At 47.9% G+C, this 21726-nt stretch overlaps 1 protein-coding gene and 1 long non-coding RNA gene across 6 annotated transcripts; one reads left to right on the top strand and one right to left on the bottom strand.

Moving 5' to 3' along the window:
- Window positions 1-1088: 1088 nt before the first annotated feature.
- Window positions 1089-21726, bottom strand: med16 (mediator complex subunit 16). Of its 5 annotated transcripts, XR_009528554.1 has the most exons (19): window positions 21606-21726; window positions 21441-21516; window positions 20687-20835; window positions 20366-20473; window positions 19985-20154; window positions 17957-18238; window positions 17691-17840; window positions 17395-17500; window positions 17111-17266; window positions 16370-16584; window positions 14966-15172; window positions 7433-7643; window positions 5794-5927; window positions 3504-3696; window positions 3215-3407; window positions 2961-3044; window positions 2295-2459; window positions 1323-1378; window positions 1089-1250 (listed from the first exon to the last, which is right to left on the bottom strand). XR_009528554.1 is itself a non-coding variant. In XM_060068146.1 (18 exons), the coding sequence occupies exons 3-17, from the start codon at window positions 20823-20825 to the stop codon at window positions 2333-2335; spliced, it is 2475 nt and encodes an 824-aa protein (XP_059924129.1). In that variant the 5' UTR covers window positions 20826-20835; window positions 21441-21516; window positions 21606-21726; the 3' UTR covers window positions 1089-1378; window positions 2295-2332. The 5 variants fall into 5 exon arrangements, 1 of the variants encoding a protein (XP_059924129.1); XM_060068146.1 differs by having other exon boundaries at window positions 1089-1378; XR_009528551.1 differs by lacking the exons at window positions 1089-1250; window positions 1323-1378 and adding an exon at window positions 2027-2142 and having other exon boundaries at window positions 2279-2459; window positions 21606-21623.
- On the top strand, window positions 1726-2415 carry LOC132470015 (uncharacterized). The gene is made up of 3 exons (XR_009528557.1): window positions 1726-1878; window positions 2091-2142; window positions 2279-2415. It is a non-coding gene; the product is annotated as an uncharacterized LOC132470015 (long non-coding RNA).

Genomic DNA, 21726 nt, shown 5'->3' on the forward strand with positions numbered 1-21726 from the left:
TCCCCCCTTCACTTTAGGCGTCTTTGAGTGTTATTAATTATTATTATTCTTCATGTTTAACCTCTGTTTTCCTTTTATTCCTAGTCTGTTTTACATAGTTTTGAATGATGACTATATGCTCTGTAAGGTGACCTTGGGTGTCTTGAAAGGCGCCTCTAAATTAAATGTATTATTATTATTATTATTATTATAGAGGAGTACTGGGGATTACTGAGGAGTAATGGAGAGTACTGAGGAGTAATGGAGAGTATAGAGGTGTACTGGGGTGTAATGGGGAGTACTGGAGAGTAGTGAGGAGTACTGGAGAGTATAGAAGAGTACTGAGGATTAATGGGAGTAGTGAGGAGTACTGGGGAGTATAGAGGAGTACTGGAGAGTAGTGAGGAGTACTGGAGAGTAGTGAGGAGTACTGGAGAGTAGTGAGGAGTACTGGGGAATTCAGAGGAGTACTGGAGAGTAGTGAGGAGTACTGGAGAGTATTGAGTAGTATAGGGGAGTATAGAGGAATACTGGAGAGTATAGAGGAGTAAAGAGGAGTACTGGGGAGTAGTGAGGATTAATGGGGAGTAGTGAGGAGTACAGGGGATTACTGAGGATTAATGGAGAGTATAGAGGAGTACTGGAGAGTAGTGAGGAGTACTGGGGAGTACAGAGGAGTACTGGGGAGTATAGAGGAGTACTGGGGAGTATAGAGGAGTACTGGAGAGTAGTGAGGAGTACTGGGAGTATAGAGGAGTACTGGGGAGTATAGAGGAGTACTGGGGAGTATAGAGGAGTACTGGGGAGTATAGAGGAGTACTGGGAGTATAGAGGAGTACTGGGGAGTATAGAGGAGTACTGGGGAGTATAGAGGAGTACTGGGAGTATAGAGGAGTACTGAAGAGCATTCAGATCTCTTGGTTTCTGGTCCTCTGACATTTTGAGTGCTTTAGTAGATCAAAATATGTTTTGGCGTTTCATATTATTTGTACATTGGCTATTATTAAAATGTTTAGGATATATTTGCAATAACGCAGCTGTACAAGTAGAAGATAGGAACCAATTTTTACTTGTTAATCAGAGAGGTTTACTAAAATATGAATAAACAGTCTTTCTTATTCACTTTAATAAAAATACAAAAAGGCAGAAATTAATATGAAAAATATTGGTTAACAGTAATATTTACATAAACAAACAGCATTCTCTCCACCTCTTGTCCAGGTGTTGCTAGGTTAGCCCTGGTGTTGCTAGGTTAGTCCTGGTGTTGCTGGGTGTGTCCAGGTGTAGGTGTGTCCAGGTGTAGCTGTGTCCAGGTGTAGCTAGGTATGTCCAGGTGTAGCTAGGTGTGTCCAGGTGTAGGTGTGTCCAGGTGTAGCTAGGTGTGTCCAGGTGTAGCTAGGTGTGTCCAGGTGTAGCTAGGTGTGTCCAGGTGTAGGTGTGGCCATGTGTAGCTAGGTGTGTCCAGGTGTAGCTAATTGTGTCCAGATGTAGCTAGGTGTGTCCAGGTGTAGCTAGATGTGTCCAGGTGTAGCTAAGTGTGTCCAGGTGTAGCTAGGTGTGTCCAGGTGTAGCTAGATGGGTCCAGGTGTAGCTAATTGTGTCCAGATGTAGCTAGGTGTGTCCAGGTGTAGCTAGATGTGTCCAGGTGTAGCTAAGTGTGTCCAGGTGTAGCTAGGTGTGTCCAGGTGTAGCTAGATGGGTCCAGGTGTAGCTAGGTGTGACCAGGTGTAGCTAGGTGTGTCCAGGTGTAGGTGTGTCCAGGTGTAGCTAGATGTGTCCAGGTGTAGCTAGGTGTGTCCAGGTGTAGGTGTGTCCAGGTGTAGGTGTGTCCAGGTGTAGCTAGATGTGTCCAGGCGTAGCTAGGTGTGTCCAGGTGTAGCTAGGTGTGTCCAGGTGTAGGTGTGTCCAGGTGTAGGTGTGTCCAGGTGTAGCTAGGTGTGTCCAGGTGTAGGTGTGTCCAGGTGTAGCTAGATGTGTCCAGGTGTAGCTAGGTGTGTCCAGGTGTAGCTAGGTGTGTCCAGGTGTAGCTAGGTGTGTCCAGGTGTAGCTAGGTGTGTCCAGGTGTAGCTAGATGTGTCCAGGTGTAGCTAGGTGTGTCCAGGTGTAGCTAGGTGTGTCCAGGTGTAGCTAGGTGTGTCCAGGTGTAGGTGTGTCCAGGTGTAGGTGTGTCCATGTGTAGCTAGGTGTGTCCAGGTGTAGGTGTGTCCAGGTGTAGCTAGATGTGTCCAGGTGTAGCTAGGTGTGTCCAGGTGTAGCTAGGTGTGTCCAGGTGTAGCTAGGTGTGTCCAGGTGTAGCTAGGTGTGTCCAGGTGTAGGTGTGTCCAGGTGTAGGTGTGTCTTGGTCCAGGTGTGCTCAGGTCAGGTTGGGGGGGATCCTTCTCCACAGTCCTCCACACAGACAGTTCTTTATCCAGCGCTGCTCCCACTGCTTCATGGCGTTGGTCTTGTTGGGCGAGCGGAGCATCGTCACACAGCCGCACCTGAGAACGGAGAGATGCAGCAGGGGGTTAACGTTCTTCACCGGGGACCGACCGGCCCCAAATAGAACCATGCTCATCACTTAGCGGACTGCAGATCATTCAGATCCGTCACTCTACACTATCACTACTGTATCACTACTGTATCACTACTCTATCACTACTCTATCACTACACTATCACTACACTATCACTACTGTATCACTACACTATAACTATTGTATCACTACACTATCACTACACTATCACTACTCTATCACTACTCTATCACTACTCTATCACTACACTATCACTACACTATAACTAGTCTATCACTACTCTATCACTACACTATCACTACATTATCACTCCACTATCACTATTGTATCACTACACTATCACTACTGTATCACTACACTATAACTAGTCTATCACTACTGTATCACTACACTAACACTACTCTGTCACTACTCTATCACTACTCTACTCTGAGCGTGTCATTTGTGTTGAACCTGGCGGCCTCACCTGGTGCACGCCTTGCTGTCCTCCGTAGGGCAGACCCCCAGGTGGAGACAGCGCAGGTTATCCATCCACTGGACCCCCTGACCCCTACACACACACACACACACACACACACACACACACACACACACACACACACACACACACACACACACACACACACACACACACACACACACACACACACACACACACACACAGGTCAGACAGGTGAGGAGGGTAGACAGGTGCGGATGTCGGGTATGTGAGACAGGTACCTGTCTAGCCCCCCGGCCAGGGACCAGCTCTTCCCGAAGGTGAGGCGCAGCGGCAGCTTGCCCTGCAGCCTTACGATGACCCCGTCGTTGACTGGTAACCAGTCCATACTGGGAACCAGTAGCTGGCTGGGCAGCAGGCAGCACTCGTCAACCAGCCCCTCGTCCGGCTCCTGGGGGGGGCCGTCGTCACGGGCTGCAGGGGGGGGGGGGGTAGATGGTGTTAGAGAGAGAGGTGGGATGTATACTGAGCCAATGAGATGGTAGCATTAAAGAGGTGGGAGGAGCTTACAGCAGAGCCAGAGGCGGCTGAGGAGGCGGAACAGCAGGAACATGCTGTCCTGGCTGTCGGACGTGGCCGTGTAGACGGGCAGACAGCCGGGCTTCAGAAGGCCCCAGATCCTGATCATCACCATCATCTCCCGGAGCATCCCCAGAGACGATCCGTCCCGCAGGAACCCGAAGCCCGGACGCACTATCGAACCCTGTCCCCACAAACCCTGTTACACCCTGCAGTCCCCACAAACCCTGTTACACCCTGCAGTCCCCACAAACCCTGTTACACCCTGCAGTCCCCACAAACACTGTTACACCCTGCAGTCCCCACAAACACTGTTACACCCTGCAGTCCCCACAAACACTGTTACACCCTGCAGTCCCCACAAACACTGTTACACCCTGCAGCCCCCACAAACACTGTTACACCCTATAGAGCCCCCACAAACACTGTTACACCCTGCAGTCCCCACAAACACTGTTACACCCTGCAGCCCCCACAAACACTGTTACACCCTGCAGCCCCCACAAACCCTGTTACACCCTGCAGTCCCCACAAACACTGTTACACCCTATAGAGCCCCCACAAACCCTGTTACACCCTGCAGTCCCCACAAACACTGTTACACCCTGCAGTCCCCACAAATACTGTTACACCCTGCAGCCCCCACAAACCCTGTTACACCCTATAGAGCCCCCACAAACACTGTTACACCCTGCAGCCCCCACAAACACTGTTACACCCTATAGAGCCCCCACAAACACTGTTACACCCTGCAGTCCCCACAAACACTGTTACACCCTGCAGCCCCCACAAACACTGTTACACCCTATAGAGCCCCCACAAACACTGTTACACCCCATAGAGCCCCCACAAACACTGTTACACCCTGCAGTCCCCACAAACACTGTTACACCCTATAGAGTCCCCACAAACACTGTTACACCCTATAGAGCCCCCACAAACAATGTTACACCCTGCAGCCCCCACGAACACTGTTACACCCTATAGAGTCCCCACAAACACTGTTACACCCTGCAGCCCCCACAAACACTGTTACACCCTATAGAGTCCCCACAAACACTGTTACACCCTGCAGCCCCCACAAACACTGTTACACCCTGCAGTCCCCACAAACACTGTTACACCCTATAGAGCCCCCACAAACAATGTTACACCCTGCAGCCCCCACGAACACTGTTACACCCTATAGAGTCCCCACAAACACTGTTACACCCTGCAGCCCCCACAAACACTGTTACACCCTATAGAGTCCCCACAAACACTGTTACACCCTGCAGCCCCCACAAACACTGTTACACCCTGCAGTCCCCACAAACACTGTTACACCCTGCAGACCCCACAAACACTGTTACACCCTATAGAGCCCCCACAAACAATGTTACACCCTGCAGCCCCCACGAACACTGTTACACCCTATAGAGTCCCCACAAACACTGTTACACCCTGCAGCCCCCACAAACACTGTTACACCCTATAGAGTCCCCACAAACACTGTTACACCCTGCAGCCCCCACAAACACTGTTACACCCTGCAGTCCCCACAAACACTGTTACACCCTGCAGACCCCACAAACACTGTTACACCCTATAGAGCCCCCACAAACAATGTTACACCCTGCAGCCCCCACAAACACTGTTACACCCTATAGAGCCCCCACAAACACTGTTACACCCCATAGAGCCCCCACAAACACTGTTACACCCTGCAGTCCCCACAAACACTGTTACACCCTATAGAGTCCCCACAAACACTGTTACACCCTATAGAGCCCCCACAAACAATGTTACACCCTGCAGCCCCCACAAACACTGTTACACCCTATAGAGTCCCCACAAACACTGTTACACCCTGCAGCCCCCAAAAACACTGTTACACCCTGCAGTCCCCACAAACACTGTTACACCCTGCAGCCCCCACAAACACTGTTACACCCTGCAGTCCCCACAAACACTGTTACACCCTGCAGACCCCACAAACACTGTTATACCCTATAGAGCCCCCACAAACAATGTTACACCCTGCAGCCCCCACAAACACTGTTACACCCTATAGAGTCCCCACAAACACTGTTACACCCTGCAGCCCCCAAAAACACTGTTACACCCTGCAGTCCCCACAAACACTGTTACACCCTGCAGACCCCACAAACACTGTTACACCCTATAGAGCCCCCACAAACACTGTTACACCCTGCAGACCCCACAAACACTGTTACACCCTGCAGCCCCCACTGTGCAGGTCTTAGATACTAGCATACATCACTAGCATGGCATTACTCACCTGGTTGGGCAGGTTGGCCAGCAGGTAAAGGACGAAGTCTCCAACCCACTGGATGAGCTGCTGGAGCGACTGGAGAGGAGGGCCGTCAAGAACAAACTCCTCTGTCTTCAGGTTCAGCATCACCTTATCAATATCTAGAGACACCACCACCTGATCAATACCTAGAGACACCACCTGATCAATACCTAGAGACACCACCTGATCAATACCTAGAGACACTACCTTATTGCTATCTCCAAAGAGAATACCTTTTGAATACCTTCTCAGTCTCTATATCTATAGATCTACCGTGCCTACCTTCCCAGTCTCTATATCTATAGATCTACCGTGCCTACCTTCCCAGTCTCTATATCCATAGATCTACCGTGCCTACCTTCTCCCTCTGTATCAGTGTTAATTTTGTCAGCTATTTTAGATTTAGTCTTAGTCTTTTGACGAAAATGCTTATTAGATTCAGTCACATTTTAGTCATTGTTTTCCTTTGTAGTTTTAGTCTAGTTTTAGTCGACGAAAAGTCCTTATATTTTAGTCAAAATGTTTTCTCTTTTTAAACTAGTTCAATTAGGCTAACCCCATATATATATATAGACACCTGCTAAGTTGTTCCACTCAAATAGAGTACTAAAGTGGAAACGTCTATGTGTTGTTTCTTTCAAAATTAAATAAATCAATTTCAAGAGGTGAAAATCACTACCAATCGAAACATGTCGAGGCGTTCATGTATTCCCCTCGGGTAATAAAAGGAAAAGTTCATAAACGTTAGTTTACTTTATTTATTTTTTACATTAAGACAATCTATTCTCAATATTACTTACATCATTGGTAAAGCAAACTCACAAATCAATTTGCAAAAAAATCTTTCCTTTTCTATAAAAAGGTTCGTGTGGCATAGGATTTCCCCTTGTTAATTTGGTTTGCGTAGAACCGAAAATCGGTTGCTATGCAAACGTGACGTCACACTTTAGTACTCTTGTCTGTTCAGCCTTCAAAACGATAGCTGGTTAATTGTGAAAAATGCATTAAACTGTAATCAGAAAACGCGGTTATATGCTATAGACCCTATAGTATCTTGGGTATAAAGGCTGGGACGAAATTCAAAGTACACCTTATGTTGAAAGTATAGGCCATGGCGATTCCCATTGAACAGAATGGCGCGGTGATTTTCTTCAAAGCGAGAGCCGGTAAATTGTGAAAAATGAATTAAACTGTAATCAGACAACGCGGTTATATGCTATAGACACTAGAGTATCTGTGGTATAAAGGCTGGGACGAATTACGAATTATAAATATGTACAATGCATAACGTTAGCTCATAGCTGAGTGGACTATACCTCCCGTTGCCAAGTCGTAGCTAAGGTCCGTCCTATTTACTGGAGGGGTGAACAGTTGCATAAGAACCTTACGGGAGGGTACTGATTGGAAAATATTGTGCATTTTGAATGTCCAAATAGCACACCACTAACATTTTAGTCCTGTCTCGTCAACGAAAACAAAAAGTACATTTCGTCATAGTTTTTATTATCAAAGATCTATTTTTAGCTCGTCAACGTCTCGTCTTAGTCATGGAAAAAAGGTTGTTTACTTTTAATTTTTCGTTAACGAAATGAACACTGCTCTGTATCTCTATAGATGCGCATACCGACGTCGGTGTTCTTGGAGCAGATCTCGGCCAGCCGGTCTCCAGGGCTCTTGTCGGGGCTGTGCAGGGTGTGTGGCCGCAGTAGGGACTTGAAGGTGGAGCTGATGGCCATCAGCAGCAGCTTGGCGTGGAAGTCACAGGCCCGGGCGGCGGTGGCCGACGACAGCTTACACAGAGACGCCTTCACCGCCACGATGCGCGTGGCCAGGACCTGGGGGGTTAGACAGTGTGAACAGAGAGGGTTAGACAGTGTGAACAGAGAGGGTTAGACAGTGTGAACAGAGAGGGTTAGACAGTGTGAACAGAGAGGGTTAGACAGTGGTACACAGAGAGGGTTAGACAGTGTGAACAGAGAGGGTTAGACAGCGTGAACAGAGAGGGTTAGACAGTGGTACACAGAGAGGGTTAGACAGTGTGAACAGAGAGGGTTAGACAGTGGTACACAGAGAGGGTTAGACAGTGGTACACAGAGAGGGTTAGACAGTGGTAACAGAGAGGGTTAGACAGTGTGAACAGAGAGGGTTAGACAGCGTGAACAGAGAGGGTTAGACAGTGTGAACAGAGAGGGTTAGACAGTGTGAACAGAGAGGGTTAGACAGTGGTACACAGAGAGGGTTAGACAGTGTGAACAGAGAGGGTTAGACAGTGGTACACAGAGAGGGTTAGACAGTGGTAACAGAGAGGGTTAGACAGTGTGAACAGAGAGGGTTAGACAGTGGTAACAGAGAGGGTTAGACAGTGTGAACAGAGAGGGTTAGACAGTGGTACACAGAGAGGGTTAGACAGCGTGAACAGAGAGGGTTAGACAGTGTGAACAGAGAGGGTTAGACAGTGTGAACAGAGAGGGTTAGACAGTGTGAACAGAGAGGGTTAGACAGTGTGAACAGAGAGGGTTAGACAGTGTGAACAGAGAGGGTTAGACAGCGTGAACAGAGAGGGTTAGACAGTGGTAACAGAGAGGGTTAGACAGTGTGAACAGAGAGGGTTAGACAGTGGTACACAGAGAGGGTTAGACAGCGTGAACAGAGAGGGTTAGACAGTGTGAACAGAGAGGGTTAGACAGTGTGAACAGAGAGGGTTAGACAGTGTGAACAGAGAGGGTTAGACAGTGGTACACAGAGAGGGTTAGACAGTGTGAACAGAGAGGGTTAGACAGTGTGAACAGAGAGGGTTAGACAGTGTGAACAGAGAGGGTTAGACAGTGTGAACAGAGAGGGTTAGACAGTGTGAACAGAGAGGGTTAGACAGTGTGAACAGAGAGGGTTAGACAGTGGTACACAGAGGGTTAGACAGTGTGAACAGAGAGGGTTAGACAGTGTTAACAGAGAGGGTTAGACAGTGTGAACAGAGAGGGTTAGACAGTGTGAACAGAGAGGGTTAGACAGTGGTACACAGAGGGTTAGACAGTGTGAACAGAGAGGGTTAGACAGTGTGAACAGAGAGGGTTAGACAGTGGTAACAGAGAGGGTTAGACAGTGGTACACAGAGAGGGTTAGACAGTGTGAACAGAGAGGGTTAGACAGTGGTACACAGAGAGGGTTAGACAGTGTGAACAGAGAGGGTTAGACAGTGTGAACAGAGAGGGTTAGACAGTGGTACACAGAGAGGGTTAGACAGTGTGAACAGAGAGGGTTAGACAGTGTGAACAGAGAGGGTTAGACAGTGGTACACAGAGAGGGTTAGACAGTGGTACACAGAGAGGGTTAGACAGTGGTACACAGAGAGGGTTAGACAGTGTGAACAGAGAGGGTTAGACAGTGGTACACAGAGAGGGTTAGACAGTGGTACACAGAGAGGGTTAGACAGTGGTACACAGAGAGGGTTAGACAGTGTGAACAGAGAGGGTTAGACAGCGTTAACAGAGAGGGTTAGACAGTGGTAACAGAGAGGGTTAGACAGTGGTAACAGAGAGGGTTAGACAGTGTGAACAGAGAGGGTTAGACAGTGGTACACAGAGAGGGTTAGACAGTGTGAACAGAGAGGGTTAGACAGTGGTAACAGAGAGGGTTAGACAGTGTGAACAGAGAGGGTTAGACAGTGTTAGACAGTGTGAACAGAGAGGGTTAGACAGTGGTACACAGAGGGTTAGACAGTGGTACACAGAGGGTTAGACAGTGTGAACAGAGAGGGGTAGACAGTGGTACACAGAGAGGGTTAGACAGTGTGAACAGAGAGGGTTAGACAGTGTGAACAGAGAGGGTTAGACAGTGGTACACAGAGGGTTAGACAGTGTGAACAGAGAGGGTTAGACAGTGTTAACAGAGAGGGTTAGACAGTGTGAACAGAGAGGGTTAGACAGTGTTAACAGAGAGGGTTAGACAGTGTGAACAGAGAGGGTTAGACAGTGGTACACAGAGAGGGTTAGACAGTGGTACACAGAGAGGGTTAGACAGTGGTACACAGAGAGGGTTAGACAGTGGTACACAGAGAGGGTTAGACAGTGGTACACAGAGAGGGTTAGACAGTGGTACACAGAGGGTTAGACAGTGGTACACAGAGAGGGTTAGACAGTGGTACACAGAGGGTTAGACAGTGGTAACAGAGAGGGTTAGACAGTGGTACACAGAGAGGGTTAGACAGTGGTACACAGAGAGGGTTAGACAGTGGTACACAGAGGGTTAGACAGTGGTAACAGAGAGGGTTAGACAGTGGTACACAGAGAGGGTTAGACAGTGGTACACAGAGGGTTAGACAGTGGTAACAGAGAGGGTTAGACAGTGGTACACAGAGAGGGTTAGACAGTGGTACACAGAGAGGGTTAGACAGTGGTACACAGAGGGTTAGACAGTGTTAACAGAGAGGGTTAGACAGTGGTACACAGAGAGGGTTAGACAGTGGTACACAGAGGGTTAGACAGTGGTAACAGAGAGGGTTAGACAGTGGTACACAGAGAGGGTTAGACAGTGGTACACAGAGAGGGTTAGACAGTGGTACACAGAGAGGGTTAGACAGTGTGAACAGAGAGGGTTAGACAGTGTGAACAGAGAGGGTTAGACAGTGGTACACAGAGAGGGTTAGACAGTGCTACACAGAGAGGGTTAGACAGTGTTAACAGAGAGGGTTAGACAGTGTGAACAGAGAGGGTTAGACAGTGGTACACAGAGAGGGTTAGACAGTGTGAACAGAGAGGGTTAGACAGTGGTACACAGAGAGGGTTAGACAGTGGTACACAGAGAGGGTTAGACAGTGGTACACAGAGAGGGTTAGACAGTGGTACACAGAGAGGGTTAGACAGTGGTACACAGAGAGGGTTAGACAGTGTGAACAGAGAGGGTTAGACAGTGTGAACAGAGAGGGTTAGACAGTGTGAACAGAGAGGGTTAGACCGTGGTACACAGAGAGGGTTAGACAGTGTGAACAGAGAGGGTTAGACAGTGTGAACAGAGAGGGTTAGACAGTGGTACACAAAGAGGGTTAGACAGTGTTAACAGAGAGGGTTAGACAGTGTTAACAGAGAGGGTTAGACAGTGTGAACAGAGAGGGTTAGACAGTGGTACACAGAGAGGGTTAGACAGTGGTACACAGAGAGGGTTAGAGAGTATTAAGCAGAGAGAGGATTAGATAGTAGGAGAGAAAGGACTAGATAGTATTACACAGAGAGGGTTAGACAGTGGTACACAGAGAGGGTTAGACAGTGGTACACAGAGAGGGTTAGACAGTGTTAACAGAGAGGGTTAGACAGTGTGAACAGAGAGGGTTAGACAGTGTGAACAGAGAGGGTTAGACAGTGGTACACAGAGAGGGTTAGACAGTGGTACACAGAGAGGGTTAGACAGTGGTACACAGAGGGTTAGACAGTGGTACACAGAGAGGGTTAGACAGGGTGAACAGAGAGGGTTAGACAGTGTTAACAGAGAGGGTTAGACAGTGGTACACAGAGAGGGTTAGACAGTGGTACACAGAGAGGGTTAGACAGTGGTACACAGAGGGTTAGACAGTGTGAACAGAGAGGGTTAGACAGTGGTACACAGAGAGGGTTAGACAGTGTGAACAGAGAGGGTTAGACAGTGGTACACAGAGAGGGTTAGACAGTGGTACACAGAGAGGGTTAGACAGTGTGAACAGAGAGGGTTAGACAGTGGTACACAGAGAGGGTTAGACAGTGTGAACAGAGAGGGTTAGACAGTGTGAACAGAGAGGGTTAGACAGTGGTACACAGAGAGGGTTAGACAGTGTTAACAGAGAGGGTTAGACAGTGTGAACAGAGAGGGTTAGACAGTGTGAACAGAGAGGGTTAGACAGTGGTACACAGAGAGGGTTAGACAGTGGTACACAGAGAGGGTTAGACAGTGTGAACAGAGAGGGTTAGACAGTGGTACACAGAGAGGGTTAGACAGTGTGAACAGAGAGGGTTAGACAGTGGTACACAGAGAGGGTTAGACAGTGGTACACAGAGAGGGTTAGACAGTGTTAACAGAGAGGGTTAGACAGTGTGAACAGAGAGGGTTAGACAGTGGTACACAGAGAGGGTTAGACAGTGTGAACAGAGAGGGTTAGACAGTGTGAACAGAGAGGGTTAGACAGTGGTACACAGAGAGGGTTAGACAGTGGTACACAGAGAGGGTTAGACAGTGTTAACAGAGAGGGTTAGACAGTGTGAACAGAGAGGGTTAGACAGTGGTACACAGAGAGGGTTAGACAGTGTGAACAGAGAGGGTTAGACAGTGTGAACAGAGAGGGTTAGACAGTGTGAACAGAGAGGGTTAGACAGTGGTACACAGAGAGGGTTAGACAGTGTGAACAGAGAGGGTTAGACAGTGGTACACAGAGAGGGTTAGACAGTGGTACACAGAGAGGGTTAGACAGTGGTACACAGAGAGGGTTAGACAGTGGTACACAGAGAGGGTTAGACAGTGGTACACAGAGAGGGTTAGACAGTGGTACACAGACAGGGTTAGACAGTGGTACACAGAGAGGGTTAGACAGTGGTACACAGAGAGGGTTAGACAGTGGTACACAGAGAGGGTTAGACAGTGGTACACAGAGAGGGTTAGACAGTGGTACACAGAGAGGGTTAGAGAGTATTAAGCAGAGAGAGGGTTAGATATTAGCAGAGAAAGGACTAGATAGTATTACACAGAGAGGGTTAGACAGTATTACACAGAGAGGGTTAGACAGTATTACACAGAGAGGGTTAGATAGTATTAAAAAGAGAGGGTTAGATAGTATTAAGCAGAGAGAGGGTTAGATAGTATTATACAGAGAGGGTGAGAGTATTAAGCAGAGGGTTAGATAGTAGCAGAGAAAGGGTTAGATAGTATTAAACAGAGAGAGGGTTAGATAGTATTAAGCAGAGAGAGGGTTAGATAGTATTATACAGAGAGGGTGAGAGTATTAAGCAGAGAGGGTTAGATAGTAGCAGAGAAAGGGTTAGATAGTATTAAACAGAGAGAGGGTTAGATAGTATTAAGCAGAGAGGGTTAGATAGTATTAAGCAGAGAGGGTTAGATAGTATTAAGAAGAGAGGGTTAGATAGTATTAAGCAGAGAGGGTTAGATAGTATTAAGCAGAGAGAGGGTTAGATAGTATTACACAGAGAGAGGGTTAGATAGTATTACACAGAGAGAGGGTTAGATAGTATTACACAGAGAGAGGGTTAGATAGCAGGGGTTAATCTAAACCGGGAAAGAGGGGCGCTGCGCCTCCTTGTTTCAACCCAGCGCCTCCTTGTCGAAAATTTTAAATTACTTAAAATCTCCCGGAATGGAGAGCGAGCGAGCAAGACCGCGCACAGGAGACAGACGTGCTCCTAACCGCGTTCGCATCTGTGTAGCGAGCGCGCAGCACAACAGAGAGGGATCTAGAAACTGTGCATGAGGCAGTGTGCACGTGAGCCTCAGGCGCCTCCTGATTGGCCTGGACCGGTAAGTCAACCAATCAGTTTACAGTGTAGGCGGGCTTTTATCTCTTCTCCCGAACCAAATTTATCAGTTCAGTGAATCTGAAAGTGTCTGAGAAGAAAGAAAATATAGCGTTTGGTGACTTAGTTTACAGTGTTTATAAAAACGAGTCAACATACTGGTCCTTCACAAGCCTCAGAATGATCCATTTCTACCTCAAATTTTCAGAAGCCCCCCTTCCACACCTTCCCCCCCGCTCGGTCGCTTTGCTCCCTCGCCATTGATGTTTTCCCCCTTGTGAATTTCTTCTAGAAAAACCCCTGGATAGTATTAATCAGAGAGTGGGTTAGATAGTATTAAGCAGAGAGGGTTAGATAGTATTAAGCAGAGGGGGGGTTAGATAGTATTAAGCAGAGAGGGTTAGATAGTATTACACAGAGAGAGGGTTAGATAGTATTACACAGAGAGAGGGTTAGATAGTATTACACAGAGAGAGGGTTAGATAGTATTACACAGAGAGAGGGTTAGATAGTATTACACAGAGAGAGGGTTAGATAGTATTACACAGAGAGAGGGTTAGATAGTATTACACAGAGAGGGTTAGATAGTATTACACAGAGAGAGGGTTAGATAGTATTACACAGAGAGAGGGTTAGATAGTATTACACAGAGAGAGGGTTAGATAGTATTACACAGAGAGAGGGTTAGATAGTATTACACAGAGAGAGGGTTAGATAGTATTACACCGAGAGAGGGTTAGATAGTATTACACAGAGAGAGGGTTAGATAGTATTACACAGAGAGAGGGTTAGATAGTATTACACAGAGAGAGGGTTAGATAGTATTACACAGAGAGAGGGTTAGATAGTATTACACCGAGAGAGGGTTAGATAGTATTACACCGAGAGAGGGTTAGATAGTATTACACCGAGAGAGGGTTAGATAGTATTACACAGAGAGAGGGTTAGATAGTATTACACAGAGAGAGGGTTAGATAGTATTACACAGAGAGAGGGTTAGATAGTATTACACAGAGAGAGGGTTAGATAGTATTACACAGAGAGAGGGTTAGATAGTATTACACAGAGAGAGGGTTAGATAGTATTACACAGAGAGAGGGTTAGATAGTATTACACAGAGAGAGGGTTAGATAGTATTACACAGAGAGAGGGTTAGATAGTATTACACAGAGAGAGGGTTAGATAGTATTACACAGAGAGAGGGTTAGATAGTATTACACAGAGAGAGGGTTAGATAGTATTACACAGAGAGAGGGTTAGATAGTATTACACAGAGAGAGGGTTAGATAGTATTACACAGAGAGAGGGTTAGATAGTATTACACAGAGAGAGGGTTAGATAGTATTACACAGAGAGAGGGTTAGATAGTATTACACAGAGAGAGGGTTAGATAGTATTACACAGAGAGAGGGTTAGATAGTATTACACAGAGAGAGGGTTAGATAGTATTACACAGAGAGAGGGTTAGATAGTATTACACCGAGAGAGGGTTAGATAGTATTACACAGAGAGAGGGTTAGATAGTATTACACAGAGAGAGGGTTCAATGTGGTTCTGTGTGGTGGTTGTACCCGGTCCTAGATGGTTCTGTGTTTGGTTCTACCTGGGTCTAAGTGGTTCTACGGGGTTGAAGGTGGTTCTACCTGGTTCTAGGAGGTGCTGTGGTGTTGTACCTGCTGCAGCGCGTGGTTCTGTCTCATGTACTCCTCGTGCAGCTTCTCCACCAGGCTGTGGACCATGGCTGGCTGCACGTGCAGCAGGACGTCCCACCAGTCGTAGCCCGTCACCATGCAGTACTCCAGCAGGAACAGCAGGTGGCGCAGCGTGGTGTTCATGTCCAGCAGCTGGCCCATGGAGGGGGACACTCGGAGCATGTGCAGCTGCCGAGGAAACACAGGTCATCTTCACTGTGGTTCTAAGAAAGCTATCTTCACTGTGGTTCTAAGGAGGTCATCTTCACTGTGGTTCTAAGGAGGTCATCTTCACTGTGGTTCTAAGGAGGTCATCTTCACTGTGGTTCTAAGAAAGCTATCTTCACTGTGGTTCTAAGGAGGTCATCTTCACTGTGGTTCTAAGAAAGCTATCTTCACTGTGGTTCTAAGGAGGTCATCTTCACTGTGGTTCTAAGGAGGTCATCTTCACTGTGGTTCTAAGAAAGCTATCTTCACTGTGGTTCTAAGGAGGTCATCTTCACTGTGGTTCTAAGAAAGCTATCTTCACTGTGGTTCTAAGGAGGTCATCTTCACTGTGGTTCTAAGGAGGTCATCTTCACTGTGGTTCTAAGGAGGCTATCTTCACTGTGGTTCTAAGGAGGCTATCTTCACTGTGGTTCTAAGGAGGTCATCTTCACTGTGGTTCTAAGGAGGCTATCTTCACTGTGGTTCTAAGGAGGTCATCTTCACTGTGGTTCTAAGGAGGCTATCTTCACTGTTGTTCTAAGGAGGCTATCTTCACTGTGGTTCTAAGGAGGCTATCTTCACTGTGGTTCTAAGGAGGTCATCTTCACTGCGGTTCTAAGGAGGCTATCTTCACTGTGGTTCTAAGGAGGCTATCTTCACTGTGGTTCTAAGGAGGCTATCTTCACTGTGGTTCTAAGGAGGCTATCTTCACTGTGGTTCTAAGGAGGCTATCTTCACTGTGGTTCTAAGGAGGCTATCTTCACTGTGGTTCTAAGGAGGTCATCTTCACTGTGGTTCTAAGGAGGCTATCTTCACTGTGGTTCTAAGGAGGTCATCTTCACTGTGGTTCTAAGGAGGCTATCTTCACTGTTGTTCTAAGGAGGCTATCTTCACTGTGGTTCTAAGGAGGCTATCTTCACTGTGGTTCTAAGGAGGCTATCTTCACTGTGGTTCTAAGGAGGCTATCTTCACTGTGGTTCTAAGGAGGCTATCTTCACTGTGGTTCTAAGGAGGTCATCTTCACTGTGGTTCTAAGGAGGCTATCTTCACTGTGGTTCTAAGGAGGCTATCTTCACTGTGGTTCTAAGGAGGCTATCTTCACTGTGGTTCTAAGGAGGCTATCTTCACTGTGGTTCTACGGGGTCAGTGAGGAGCTGTGCTCCTAGAGGAGGTGCAGACCTTGCCCTGGTTGTCCACCCCGGCCAGGGCCAGGGAGGTCCAGGAGAACTGGAGGGCCTTGAAGTGCAGCGGGGGGGCCCCGGTCCGCTGGCGCTTCACGGCGGAGTCATCCCCAGGCCGGGCCGCTCCCCCAGGGCCGTAGAACACGCCCATGGTGTGCAGGGACAGCCGGTGCAGGATCTGGAGGCTCCCGTCGTGGAAGGACAGCGCCAGACCTGGTAGCAGAGAGCATCATGGGAGACCAGCAGAGAGCATCATGGGAGACCAGCAGAGCATCATGGGAGACCAGCAGAGCATCATGGGAGACCAGCAGAGCATCATGGGAGACCAGCAGAGCATCATGGGAGACCAGCAGAGCATTATGGGAGACCAGCAGAGCATCATTAAGGGCTAAGGAGAGTGGTAAGGTTAAGGGCTGAGGAGAGGGGTAGAGGAGTTAAGGTTAAGGGCTGAGGAGAGGGGTAGAGGAGTTAAGGTTAAGGGCTGAGGAGAGGGGTAGAGGAGTTAAGGTTAAGGGCTGAGGAGAGGGGTAGAGGAGTTAAGGTTAAGGGCTGAGGAGAGGGGTAGAGGAGTTAAGGTTAAGGGCTGAGGAGAGGGGTAGAGGAGTTAAGGTTAAGGGCTGAGGAGAGGGGTAGAGGAGTTAAGGTTAAGGGCTGAGGAGAGGGATAGAGGATTAAGGGGGACTAGGGGGGCATGCAGAAGATGGACGATGACGTCAGAGCCCAGGTTAGGGGTACCCACCGAGGCCGGGGCAGAACTTGGTGTCGGAGGCCACCTTCAGGTCCGTGTTGGAGATGCTGATGGGCAGCTTGGGCAGCGCCACGGCCGAGACGCGCTCCAGGTCGTTGGTGGCCGACAGGATCCGCCACTTCAGGATGGTGGGCTGCTTCTCCCCCACTGGGAACAGCCTCCCATTAGGCCTTGAAGAACTGGTCTAGTCTGGCCTGCTCTGTACTGGTCTGGTCGGTACTGGTCTTTACTGGTCTAGTCTGGTCTGTACTGGTCTGTACTGGACTGGTCCTTACCGACGGGGGAGCGATGTTGGAAGATGTTGTTGACAGGAAGTCCCTCCTTCCGTAGAGACCAACACTCCACGATACTCCCGCCCTGACAGGAAGCACACAACAGCACCTACACACACACACACACACACACACACACACACACACACACACACACACACACACACACACACACACACACACACACACACACACACACACACACACACACACACACACACACACACACACAGGTCAACATACACTTGTGTGTGCGTTAGGTTGTGTTGTGTGTGTTGTGTGTGTGTTGTGTGTCTGACCTGCTCAGAGTTCTCTCTGGTCAGGAACCTGAGGTGTGTGACCGTGGGGTACTTCTCCCTGCGGACAGCGTCCGTCGTGCAGCGCATGAAGAGAGACGGCAGCAGCTCTGTGTCAATGCGACACTTCTCATTCACCATGGTAACCACCACCTAGCAACAGAGGGGTTATCACCATGGTAACTCCACCTAGCAACAGAGGGGTTATCCCCATGGTAACACCACCTAGCAACAGAGGGGTAATCCCCATGGTAACCTCTCCTCCCCACCTTGTAGAACTGGACCGGGGAGGAGCTGCAGCCATCTGTCGCCGCCACCACGATGTTCCCGCCCCCGGTGAAGGCGATGTCGGCCAGCGCCACGCGGCCCCGCAGGCGGCACAGGCTCTCGCTGGAGGTGAGCAGCGTCCCGTTGGGCTTCAGCAAGGACACCGTCACCAGACCGCTGATGCTGACCGCCAGCCAGCCCTCCATCGGCTTACCCCCGAACAGCGTCAGCGACGGGGAGAACTTCACCCGGGAGAACTTCTCCCCGAAGTTGGTGGAGCCGGACTAGAGTGAGTAGTAGAGTGTAGAGTAGAGACAGAAGGACCAGAGTGTTAGGACAGAAGGACCAGAGTGTAAAGACAGAAGGGTCAGAGTGTAAAGACAGAAGGACCAGAGTGTAAAAACAGAAAGAAGGACCAGAGTGTAAAGACAGAAGAACCAGAGTGTAAAGACAGAAGGACCAGAGTGTGAAGACAGAAGGATCAGAGTGTAAAGACAGAAGGACCAGAGTGTAAAGACAGAAGGACCAGAGTGTAAAGACAGAAGGACCAGAGTGTAAAGACAGAAGGGTCAGAGTGTAAAGACAGAAGGACCAGAGTGTAAAGACAGAAGGACCAGAGTGTAAAGACAGAAGGACCAGAGTGTAAAGACAGAAGGGTCAGAGTGTAAAGACAGAAGGGTCAGAGTGTAAAGACAGAAGGGTCAGAGTGTAAAGACAGAAGGGTCAGAGTGTAAAGACAGAAGGGTCAGAGTGTAAAGACAGAAGGACCAGAGTGTAAAAACAGAAAGAAGGACCAGAGTGTAAAGACAGAAGAACCAGAGTGTAAAGACAGAAGGGTCAGAGTGTAAAGACAGAAGGGTCAGAGTGTAAAGACAGAAGGACCAGAGTGTAAAGACAGAAGAACCAGAGTGTAAAGACAGAAGGACCAGAGTGTGAAGACAGAAGGATCAGAGTGTAAAGACAGAAGGACCAGAGTGTAAAGACAGAAGGACCAGAGTGTAAAGACAGAAGGACCAGAGTGTAAAGACAGAAGGGTCAGAGTGTAAAGACAGAAGGGTCAGAGTGTAAAGACAGAAGGGTCAGAGTGTAAAGACAGAAGGGTCAGAGTGTAAAGACAGAAGGGTCAGAGTGTAAAGACAGAAGGGTCAGAGTGTAAAGACAGAAGGGTCAGAGTGTAAAGACAGAAGGGTCAGAGTGTAAAGACAGAAGGGTCAGAGTGTAAAGACAGAAGGGTCAGAGTGTAAAGACAGAAGGGTCAGAGTGTAAAGACAGAAGGGTCAGAGTGTAAAGACAGAAGGGTCAGAGTGTAAAGACAGAAGGGTCAGAGTGTAAAGACAGAAGAACCAGAGTGTAGAGACAGAAGGGTCAGAGTGTAAAGACAGAAGGGTCAGAGTGTAAAGACAGAAGGGTCAGAGTGTAAAGACAGAAGGGTCAGAGTGTAAAGACAGAAGGGTCAGAGTGTAAAGACAGAAGGGTCAGAGTGTAAAGACAGAAGGGTCAGAGTGTAAAGACAGAAGGGTCAGAGTGTAAAGACAGAAGAACCAGAGTGTAGAGACAGAAGGACCAGAGTGTAAAGACAGAAGGGTCAGAGTGTAAAGACAGAAGGACCAGAGTGTAAAGACAGAAGGACCAGAGTGTAAAGACAGAAGGGTCAGAGTGTAAAGACAGAAGGGTCAGAGTGTAAAGACAGAAGGGTCAGAGTGTAAAGACAGAAGGACCAGAGTGTAAAGACAGAAGGATCAGAGTGTAAAGACAGAAGGGTCAGAGTGTAAAGACAGAAGGACCAGAGTGTAAAGACAGAAGGGTCAGAGTGTAAAGACAGAAGGGTCAGAGTGTAAAGACAAAAGGACCAGAGTGTAGAGACAGAAGGACCAGAGTGTAGAGACAGAAGGACCAGAGTGTAGAGACAGAAGGGTCAGAGTGTAAAGACAGAAGGGTCAGAGTGTAAAGACAGAAGGGTCAGAGTGTAAAGACAGAAGGGTCAGCCCGAAGCCAGCTGACCGTCAGTGGAGCGGCGGCTATAGCGTTACCATCTCCACGTGCAGGGCCAGCTTCACCCCGTTGTGCAGCCAGGAGAGGGCCACGATGGGCTCCCCGGCCAGAGTGCTGCCCAGGGACGACTCCCACGAGCTCACCAGGTGGTCCGCCATCGCCCAGCACTTAATGGTCCCATCTCCGTCCGCAGACAGCAGCCTGGAGCCTGGAGCCACACTCTGATCACTAGAGGAACTAACCCTCACTAGTGGTACTAACCCTCACGAGTGGTACTAACCCTCACTAGTGGTTTGACACTCACTAATGGTACTAACACTCACTAGTGGTACTAACCCTCACTAGTGGTTTGACCCTCCCTAGTGGTTTGCCACTCCTGCTCCCTAGTGTACGTACACTCCTCAGAACCAGTGACTCACCTGACCGGTCCCACTCCAGACAGGAAATGACCTCAGCATGCCCTGAGTTAATAGAGTAGACGTCCCAGGGATGGTCGGTGTCTATGATGTGGATCATGTGGCTGACGTCTGAGAACATAGAATACATTTATAGATAAAATAGATACATACATCATCATTCAGCTCCATCATTAGCATTACCCATCGTCTTCATCACCCATTGTCTTCATCATTATCAATACCCATCATCTTCATCATTATCATTACCCATCATCTTCATCGTTATCATTACCCATCGTCTTGATCATTATCAAGACCCATGGTCTTCATCACTAGCATTACCCTTCTCATCTTCTTGGTTCTTCAGGTCGCTGGTGAAGGCCACTAGGTTCCTGCAGGACCAGGAGCAGACCAGAGGAACCGAGGGACAATGTGTGCTCTGGGGTCTCTTCTCCCACTCACACACATAGGCCACCTCCATGACTCACACCCTGGGATTAACACAACAAACCTGGGATTAGATTACATTCACCCGAACCTGGGATTAGATTACATTAACAAACCTGGGATTAGATTACATTCATTCAAAGTGACATTACGACAACCGGTAGTTTTATTATACATTGTTCTGTTTATGTACTACCTTCTAATAAATGCCATTATAAATGTGTGCAGCTAGCTTCATTTAAAAGTAGTTTGCTTTACACTCATTTTCACAGAATGTGTATTAAATAACAGATTTGACAAAGGTTGTAATATACAAGCTTTGTCTTTAGGGTTATACATAAAATACCCTCAGATAGGAGGATAGAAATCCACTGTATTCAAACAGTTTAACATGATAGGGCCTCCGAGTATATCAGAACATAAGAGTAGTATATTGGTACATATAGTAGTATATTAGTACATGAGAGTATTATATTAGTACATTAGAGTAGTATATTAGTACATATAGTAGTCTATTAGTACATTAGGGTAGTATATTAGTACATTAGAGTAGTATATTAGTACATTAGAGTATTATATTAGTGCATATAGTAGTATTAGTAGTATATTAGTACATTAGAGCAGTAAATTAGCAGTATTTCGGGTTTACCAGAGAGCGTTTTGTTTGTCCGCGACCAAGGTACCAACGAGGACCCCGGAGACAGAACGGCTGTCTCTTCTGTTGCCTGCTCGCAATCGATAAATAAGTTCACTGTAAATATTAAATAAATATAAACTGTTATTTATTTATTTTAATCAGTGCATACAAAAATACCCGGTTTCGCCTGAAGAACATTTAAACCCACGTCAGTGGATTTTATCGGAGGTGTTCCCAGCAGGCTCCTCCGCGGTCCTCCACACCCGGTTGCTTGTTGTCGTTCGGGCCCGGGCGACGC

Source organism: Gadus macrocephalus, chromosome 12 (assembly GCF_031168955.1).
Source record: "Gadus macrocephalus chromosome 12, ASM3116895v1".
NCBI classification, from domain to species: Eukaryota; Metazoa; Chordata; class Actinopteri; order Gadiformes; family Gadidae; genus Gadus; species Gadus macrocephalus.

Coding starts and splice junctions, on each gene's coding strand:
- med16 (XM_060068146.1), bottom strand. CDS start 20,825: ATGGAGGTGGCCTATGTGTGTGAGTGGGAGAAGAGACCCCAGAGCACA. Junction 20,474..20,686: donor GAACCAAGAAGATGAGAAGG/GTAATGCTAGTG, acceptor CTATGTTCTCAG/ACGTCAGCCACATGATCCAC. Junction 20,155..20,365: donor TCTGGAGTGGGACCGGTCAG/GTGAGTCACTGG, acceptor GTGTGGCTCCAG/GCTCCAGGCTGCTGTCTGCG.